This window comes from Perkinsus marinus (assembly GCF_000006405.1).
Source record: "Perkinsus marinus ATCC 50983 genomic scaffold scf_1104296929318, whole genome shotgun sequence".
Classification (NCBI taxonomy): Eukaryota; Perkinsozoa; order Perkinsida; family Perkinsidae; genus Perkinsus; species Perkinsus marinus.
In genome coordinates, this window is record NW_003216498.1 from 1,193,007 (window position 1) to 1,201,302 (window position 8,296).

The window sequence follows — 8,296 nt, forward strand, 5'->3', positions numbered from 1 at the left end:
AGACACTTGATCCATAGAGTTAGACAGTGAATGACGATGGTGTGTGTTTGCCTTACTTATTGCAGGTTATGAAGAACTGGCAACCGTTAGTATTGGGACCAGAGTTCGCCATTGATAGCAAGCCTGAATGTGAATAAGAGTTTTGAACTAATACAGAGGGAGCCCTTGCAGTATACATAATACATCTACAATGATATTACCGGGGGAATCATGAGCAAGCTTAAAGTTCTCATCAGGGAACTTTTCACCATATATACTCAAACTTCCAGTCCCATCTCCTTTAACGAAGTCTCCTCCTTGTATCATGAAATCTCGTATGACTCTGTGGAAGGTTGACCCCTTGTATCCGATAGGTACTCCATTCAGTTTGAATTCCCCAGTGCATAGTTGACGGAAGTTTTCGACAGTCTTAGGAGCAACATCCTTATATAACTCCATCCTGATACGGCCTATCGCCGAGCCTCCAACCGATACGTCCATGAACACTACCGGGTTCTCAGGGTTCCGAACCGGCCTGCTCGAAACACCAAATTCATACAACTAACCACCGAGCGGATCCACGAGACGGATGATGTAGTCCCCAACCCTCCCCTCACTACCGATGCATCGGGATGGCAGGCTGCAACCCCGCGTTGGAGGATTTCATGCCTGACATGGTAGATAACTCTAAAACTACACAGCCTTGGCAAAAATGACGGTGACGTGAAGTTGAGCTGAATAGGGCGGAAGAAATGCCGACCCCAGGGATCGAACCGGAGATATGCTTTGCTCGATCCCTTTCACTTACAAACCCGAAATGTCCCTGCAGATATTCAAGTGCCTTTGCTTATCACTTTTACATTGCGCTCTTTCTGCGTTCCACTATAGAATATATGTGCTCAACATTAGTTCTTCACTGGCTCATGTCCGATGACGGGTCTACCGCCTTTCCTGTCTGCATCACAGTCTAGCAGCGCACCCAGACGTGAGGCATCTCGATGGTCCACAGGTTGTTGGGGACAAGAAGAATGGGGATGAGCTGCTTCTCCTCCTGCTCAATTGGGGAGTAATTGGGATAATGGATGGTATGGCGGTGGGGAATGGAATGTCTCTGGGAAGGGGGGGCTCGAGTAATGACTGGTGGGTGAATCAAGGATACCCTCCTCCTCCTCCTCCTGGCAAGGGATCATGGGGGTCTGCGCTCAACTACAATGATATCAAAGGGAAGGGTAAAGGCGTTAAGGGCAAGAGTGGTCACAGATTGGGTTGTGATGGGTCCGGGCAATGGGGCCATCCACCAGCCAAGAAAGGGAGGTGGTCGTCAGACGAACAACATAAGAGCGAATTTTATTGCAACCCATGTGGAAAGTAAGCTATCTGGGAGGGCAACATCATATCATGCAAATGGGATAAGAGGTTAGCTGTTCCACGTCTCAGAGATCTATTCACTGCCGATGCTCTCGATGAGCATGTCCTCACCTTTCACGTCACCTGTCCTCATCCTGGTTGTGATTACAGTGCGAGGCCTGATCTTGTAATGGGCTGGGATGAGCTACAAGGCTGTCGTATTGTACTCGAATCTGCATTGGTTGGTCCTCTTAGGTTGCCGCGCATAAACTGTCCCATTGCCTGATCACAACTGCTGATGGTAATAATGCCTGCAATCTCGATTGTTTCTAATGCTGTTGAATCACAGGTAAATCGGAATCTCTGACTGCGTCACAAGCCGAGACTGATGCGTGGCTTGCACGGCGGAAGAAGAACTTCCCTTCGAGAGGTGCCACTTCGAAGTTATATTCCTTCATGCAATAATACCTTTCATCTTATCTAGCTCGAAACGATGCCCCGAAAGAAGCGTTTAATGTGAGCGAGATGTGCACATTAGAGAAAGCTATACGGGCGTCCATGAGGGAGAATAGGGAACGGAGAAAGAGAGAACGAGCTGAGGTACTTATGGGTGGCTATCGAACATATCTGCACACATATGTGTCCTTTTTCTCGACCGTCTAGTACACCTGATCCTCCCCTCAGCGTGAAGCCAAATTTGCAGAGCGACGAATATGTACGCATTTTGCCAAGTTTGGGAGATGCAAGTATGAGGACTCATGCCATTTCGAGCACATTCAGCCGAAGAAAGGGATATGCCGCTTCTTCCAGGAGAGAGGTTATTGTCGTCATGGAGACAACTGCAAGTAACTCACTATGGAACATCTCCTTAAAATCATCTCCTCATCTGCCAATCTCGAAGCAGCTATACTCCGATGTTCAAGGCATGCATCCTCACAAGGTTCAATCACGTTAAACAACAAGAGCAGCCGAAGGAGAGTATGCAGGAACAGCTCATTCGACGACTAATGCGTGACGATATAGATAGATATAATGCTACAGTTCTACAGTGCCTGAGGTAGTCATCCGGACTCTAGTCACAAATCCTTATTATATGGTATTACCAGATTCTTCGTTACTGAACATTTCTTCGAGGAGAAAGCGGATGCTCTGACTCTTGGTGACGCTGAGTCGGATAACGGCTCGGGCAGCGATTCTGATGACGATGAGTACTCCTCTGGGGATGATACATGATTGGAACTTTACCATCACCTCTCTACATCTTATTGTACAATATTCCGCTGGCTTCACCATCTCTATGTGGATATCACAGTTCCGTGCCGGCTATGAGTTTATATATTCGCGTACCCTCAGCGGTATTCCTGCAGGCTGATGTCAATACTCCAACAACAAGTAGCATATCCTTCACCATATGGGTGCGCTCCAGGCACCGATCTATCTACGTGCTTGGAGATGTGACTCTCCAAAACAAAGAAGCTGACAGGTCTGTTCCAGCCTGAAGTTATTCAGGAAGGGTCGTTCCTAAGCCTGAAACGGGATACCATTCAATTCATCCCCAACTATGGATTGGAGTGGTTATCATCTTGGAGGCTGGCCGGGCTGTTCTCCTAATCCATGGTATGATGATGAGTCTTGGTGGGGCATGGAACCCTTTGGGAAAGGATGCCTTTTACCGGCTGCATGGAGAGGTTGGGCTATACACTCTGCTGAATAGGAAGAAAAGCAAGCATAAGCAGCTCGTTAATCAGCTCGAAGCGTAGTCTACATTCCACCTGAATATCGGGCTGATGTTCTTTAATGTAGATTGCTGGCTGAGAAGGGTGCTCAAAGGTTTGACGACGCAGACAAGCTTGGCTGATCGGTGATGATCTACCCTCCGTATGTTCATCGTCTTTGTTACAATCATCTCGATCAGTTGTATTGCGCACAGTATGTCCCTCTTTATTCCTGCTATCATATCATACTACTATTGACACGTTTTTGCAGTCCTCTTTCCTCTAGAGTTATGTATTCGGAAAGATAGATTGTTGCTCTCGGTATTGCACTGGCCCCTTTAAACTGGGTCCTCAACGTACGCTGTTGATGAGCTGTTCGCGATTCAAGCTTGTACTCTTTCATCAACCGTATTAGTCAGTATGTCATCTTCGGAGAGCAAGCCATTAATACTCCACTTCAAGCTAGCTGGCGGGAAGCCTTTTACCCTCGACAATATCGACTCGGAGATTACTGTAAGTTGGCATAGCCATCGTGCTTTTATATTCACTACACCTGTCACTTCCACTACTACAGCACCAGTCATTAATGCTGTTAACGAGCAGCGTGATCAATTTGAGCCTTGATTATTCATTTACTGAATATCGTGAGGGCATGTACATCACTCCTCAGATAGCTGAATTGAAGCGTCTAGCTTCTCGGTCTGAACATTGCTCCATCCCAGCGGTTCAGATGAAGATATTTTACAAAGGTGGGAGGTCGGTCTCTTCTTAGCTATAGTGTACATCTGACGCGATAGACGAGGTGTATTGAGTAACTCAGGTAAGCATTTACAAGACGAGGATACCTTATCAACCAGGAAAATTGTGACTGAGAGCACGTTGCTGCTGATCAAGGGCCCTAAGCCGGCCAATAGCAACGATGTTAGCATGGAGGTACCTCAAGAGGTAATAGTTGACGTGATCTGTACATTACATGCTGCTATCTTGTCTTTTCAGGCGTCTACATCATCAACAACAGCGGCATCATCGAATGCTGCTCCTGTACCATGCAAAGGCGGGTGTGGCTTCTTTGGTAACCCTGGCACCAATAATTACTGCTCTAAATGCTGGAAAGATCTTAAAGAGAAGGAGGAGAAAGAGAAGGAAGATGCGGTAGGAGTTGATACCTGACTATAACGGCTTGCACACCTCATGCACAACCCGTTCATGTGGTTTGGGGCGATCTAGTATGGGACTACTTTCTAGGAGGAGAAGGCCCGTCTAGAGGCCGAGAAAGTTGATGAATTGGTAGAGGCGAGTGATGACCGGCCAGTGCAGAGTGATGTTAATCGGTAAGGGGCATCTATATTATACTTATGACAAATCATACGATCGACCAGTACGGATCGTTCTGATCAGCATCGTGCAGTTCGTGAAATAGATTGTCTTATCAGGTGCTGGACATGCGGGAAACGCATCGGCCTTACCGGTGTTAGATGTCGATGCGGTTATTACTTCTGTTCAACACACAGGTAGCAATCCTCGCACCGGTATTAGATATTACGTTGATGAGTAGGTATGCAGAGGCTCACCAATGTGACTATGACTACAAGACCAACGAGCGTCGGAAATTGGCGAAGGCGAATCCTGTGGTTATGGCAGATAAATTGGATGATAAAGCTTAAGTTTTGAATGTGTCTGTTCTATGTCGCCCACAGCTAGAGGTTCTTCAGTTGTTGGCATTAGTTCTGCCTAGATAGTAGAATGTAGGCTCTGTTAATATGAACGAAGAAGCAGATATAGAATGCACTTGGCGATATATCGTTCACACACCTCATTATGACAGTCTTGTGTTTATTCATAGTGTTGAGCATGGAGGCGGGGCCATACATCCGGTGTATTACACCAGTTACAAGGTGTATTACAGCAACTGGCTGGTGAGCTCGCGAATATGCAACCTGAGAATCCTTGAACGATTACAAACACTGGGGAATCGCCAACAGAGCTATGGACTGAGCGCTAGAAAACTTGATGTGGAGTAAGTAGCACGAACTTGAACACGTGATTCGTGTCACGAACCAGCTGCGGTTCAATGCAGCTAGTGGCAGAATACAACGCTGCCATCGTTGTGACCCGAGTTCGATTCTCGGATGATGCAGTTTTGCCAATCGGTGTCTTCAATGTTGATCCCCGGCCCCCCCCGTCCAATGTTGAGAGCTACCCGTGATGTTGAACATCTCGGTAGCTGCTCGCCTAGACTGATGCTCTGTGTCTAGGCAACTCTGTCCAGGGGGGGGGCGGGGTATATCAGCCCGAATGGCCGGTTATAGGGAAGGGTTCTTCACTAGCATTCACCATGGATGTAGTTTAGCGACTCGAACTGGTATCTTGTTTGAGGCAGGGTAGCTACGCTGATTTTTAGGGCAATGAGCTAGTCCTGTGAGATGTATAAAATACTCGTCGCCCGCTGATGATCATCCCGGAAAGATGGAGAGTACGCCTCATATGCTATCCAGTACCGCTCATCCTTGATTTCTGGGTTTGGACAGGGTTTTTAGAGTCACCAACCCCAGCCCGGCGTGCTACCGTACCGACCCGTGATTTGGTATGTGCAAGCGTGGTTTCTGGTGACACTAAGTTGTCACTACAGAAGATTAAATTATATATACTCTCTTTCGCTATCTGGAAGTAGCATCACCCGAGTCGTAGATGCTAATGATAAGTAAAATAAGCAGAAGTCCGTAGTGCGTGGAAGCAATGCTGGATGCAGAGCATGGTGACACACCCCTTTCCATGTTAGCCTATGCGCGACTATCAAATCATCTTGCCTTTCCGTGTCTGTTATCCACTCTCACACGGGGAGTGCATGATGTGGCTACGCAAGAGAGCCAGGAAATGGGAAGGAATGGGAAGGGCTCAAAGCAGGGCATGAATTTTCATTAGCAGAGCCCTTGACTGATCACGTGGATGCTTCAAAGTTGCGCGAGCATCTCCAACGAGTTTCCTAAGCGAAGTCTTTGAGCGCTCTTTTTATACGGTTGGACTAAACTGGGAAGTGCGCACGTGTGTACGTGTTTTGGGTAGCGGTTAGGAATCCGTCATCATTGTCTCGGTGTGTATAATAACTGGCACTAGCCTATAGACTCCGCTTTGCAGCCTTCCGATGTAGTCTAGCTGGTTAGGATTCGTGGCTCTCACCCACGCGACCGGGGTTCGAGTCCCCGCATCGGAAACTATTTTTCCATAGATAATGCATTTTCACTGGCCAGGTAAGCGTTGCAAAGTTTATTTTATTGGCATCATTGGTCTAGTGGTAGAATACAACGTTGCCATCGTTGTGACCCGAGTTCGATTCTCGGATGATGCAGTTTTGCCAATCGGTGTCTTCAATGTTGATCCCCGGACCCCCGTCCAATGTTGAGAGCTACCCGTGATGTTGAACATCTCGGTAGCTGCTCGCCTAGACTGATGCTCTGTGTCTAGGCAACTCTGTCCAGGGGGGGGCGGGGTATATCAGCCCGAATGGCCGGTTATAGGGGGGGGGGGGTTCTTCACTAGCATTCACCATGGATGTAGTTTAGCGACTCAAACTGGTATCTTCTTTGAGGCAGGGTAGCTACGCTGATTTTTAGGGCAATGAGCTAGTCCTGTGAATTGTATGAAATACTCGTCGTCCGCTGATGATCATCCCGGAAAGATGGAGAGTACGCCTCATATGCTATCCAGTACCACTCATCCTTGATTTCTGGGTTTGGACAGGGTTTTTAGAGTCACCAACCCCAGCCCGGCGTGCTACCGTACCGACCCGTGATTTGGTATGTGCAAGCGTGGTTTCTGGTGACACTAAGTTGTCACTACAGAAGATTAAATTATATATACTCTCTTTCACTATCTGGAAGTAGCATCACCCGAGTCGTAGATGCTAATGATAAGTAAAATAAGCAGAATTCCGTAGTGCGTGGAAGCAATGCTGGATGCATAGCATGGTGACACACCCCTTTGCATGTTAGCCTATGCGCGACTATCAATTCATCTTGCCTTTCCGTGTCTGTTATCAACTCTCACACGGGGAGTGCATGATGTGGCTACGCAAGAGAGCCAGGAAATGGGAAGGAATGGGAAGGGCTCAAAGCAGGGCATGAATTTTCATTAGCAGAGCCCTTGACTGATCACGTGGATGCTTCAAAGTTGCGCGAGCATCTCCAACGAGTTTCCCAAGCGAAGTCTCTGAGCGCTCCTTTCATACGGTTGGACTAAATTGGGAAGTGCGCACGTGTGTACGTGTTTTGGGTAGCGGTTAGGAATCCGTCATCATTGTCTCGGTGTGTATAATAACTGGCACTAGCCTATAGACTCCGCTTTGCAGCCTTCCGATGTAGTCTAGCTGGTTAGGATTCGTGGCTCTCACCCACGCGACCGGGGTTCGAGTCCCCGCATCGGAAACTATTTTTCCATAGATAATGCATTTTCACTGGCCAGGTAAGCGTTGCAAAGTTTATTTTATTGGCATCATTGGTCTAGTGGTAGAATACAACGTTGCCATCGTTGTGACCCGAGTTCGATTCTCGGATGATGCAGTTTTGCCAATCGGTGTCTTCAATGTTGATCCCCGGACCCCCGTCCAATGTTGAGAGCTACCCGTGATGTTGAACATCTCGGTAGCTGCTCGCCTAGACTGATGCTCTGTGTCTAGGCAACTCTGTCCAGGGGGGGGCGGGGTATATCAGCCCGAATGGCCGGTTATAGGGGGGGGGGGGTTCTTCACTAGCATTCACCATGGATGTAGTTTAGCGACTCAAACTGGTATCTTCTTTGAGGCAGGGTAGCTACGCTGATTTTTAGGGCAATGAGCTAGTCCTGTGAATTGTATGAAATACTCGTCGTCCGCTGATGATCATCCCGGAAAGATGGAGAGTACGCCTCATATGCTATCCAGTACCACTCATCCTTGATTTCTGGGTTTGGACAGGGTTTTTAGAGTCACCAACCCCAGCCCGGCGTGCTACCGTACCGACCCGTGATTTGGTATGTGCAAGCGTGGTTTCTGGTGACACTAAGTTGTCACTACAGAAGATTAAATTATATATACTCTCTTTCACTATCTGGAAGTAGCATCACCCGAGTCGTAGATGCTAATGATAAGTAAAATAAGCAGAATTCCGTAGTGCGTGGAAGCAATGCTGGATGCATAGCATGGTGACACACCCCTTTGCATGTTAGCCTATGCGCGACTATCAATTCATCTTGCCTTTCCGTGTCTGTTATCAACTCTCACA

General features: G+C 47.7%; 3 protein-coding genes and 4 non-coding genes across 7 annotated transcripts in view; 6 read left to right on the top strand and 1 right to left on the bottom strand.

The window, feature by feature from the left end:
• Pmar_PMAR012715 (cyclophilin, putative) overlaps nt 1-655 on the bottom strand; it is a gene marked incomplete at both ends in the record, with an annotated part of 978 nt that extends 323 nt beyond the window's left edge. Inside the window, 3 exons of the mRNA XM_002787885.1 lie at nt 57-123; nt 201-514; nt 600-655. Coding sequence (XP_002787931.1) covers nt 57-123; nt 201-514; nt 600-655 — 437 coding nt within the window. The remainder of the gene's footprint in view (nt 1-56; nt 124-200; nt 515-599) is intronic.
• A 231-nt stretch (nt 656-886) lies between these two features.
• On the top strand, nt 887-2,559 carry Pmar_PMAR012716 (hypothetical protein; the record flags this gene model as incomplete). Its single annotated transcript, XM_002787886.1, has 8 exons — nt 887-1,347; nt 1,417-1,513; nt 1,582-1,627; nt 1,676-1,756; nt 1,811-1,926; nt 2,011-2,171; nt 2,267-2,383; nt 2,433-2,559. The coding sequence occupies exons 1-8, from the start codon at nt 1,058-1,060 to the stop codon at nt 2,557-2,559; spliced, it is 1,035 nt and encodes a 344-aa protein (XP_002787932.1). The 5' UTR covers nt 887-1,057.
• A 902-nt stretch (nt 2,560-3,461) lies between these two features.
• On the top strand, nt 3,462-4,840 carry Pmar_PMAR012717 (zinc finger protein A20 domain-containing protein, putative; the record flags this gene model as incomplete). The annotated part of the gene is made up of 7 exons (XM_002787887.1): nt 3,462-3,554; nt 3,712-3,790; nt 3,862-3,986; nt 4,038-4,193; nt 4,287-4,372; nt 4,475-4,552; nt 4,597-4,840. The coding sequence occupies 7 exons, from the start codon at nt 3,462-3,464 to the stop codon at nt 4,703-4,705; spliced, it is 726 nt and encodes a 241-aa protein (XP_002787933.1). The 3' UTR covers nt 4,706-4,840.
• A 1,339-nt stretch (nt 4,841-6,179) lies between these two features.
• Pmar_PMAR012718 lies at nt 6,180-6,252 on the top strand. Its single transcript has one exon. It is a non-coding gene; the product is annotated as a tRNA-Glu (tRNA).
• A 64-nt stretch (nt 6,253-6,316) lies between these two features.
• On the top strand, nt 6,317-6,387 carry Pmar_PMAR012719. Its single transcript has one exon. It is a non-coding gene; the product is annotated as a tRNA-Gly (tRNA).
• A 1,002-nt stretch (nt 6,388-7,389) lies between these two features.
• On the top strand, nt 7,390-7,462 carry Pmar_PMAR012720. The gene has a single exon. It is a non-coding gene; the product is annotated as a tRNA-Glu (tRNA).
• A 64-nt stretch (nt 7,463-7,526) lies between these two features.
• Pmar_PMAR012721 lies at nt 7,527-7,597 on the top strand. The gene has a single exon. It is a non-coding gene; the product is annotated as a tRNA-Gly (tRNA).
• Nucleotides 7,598-8,296: the final 699 nt, after the last annotated feature.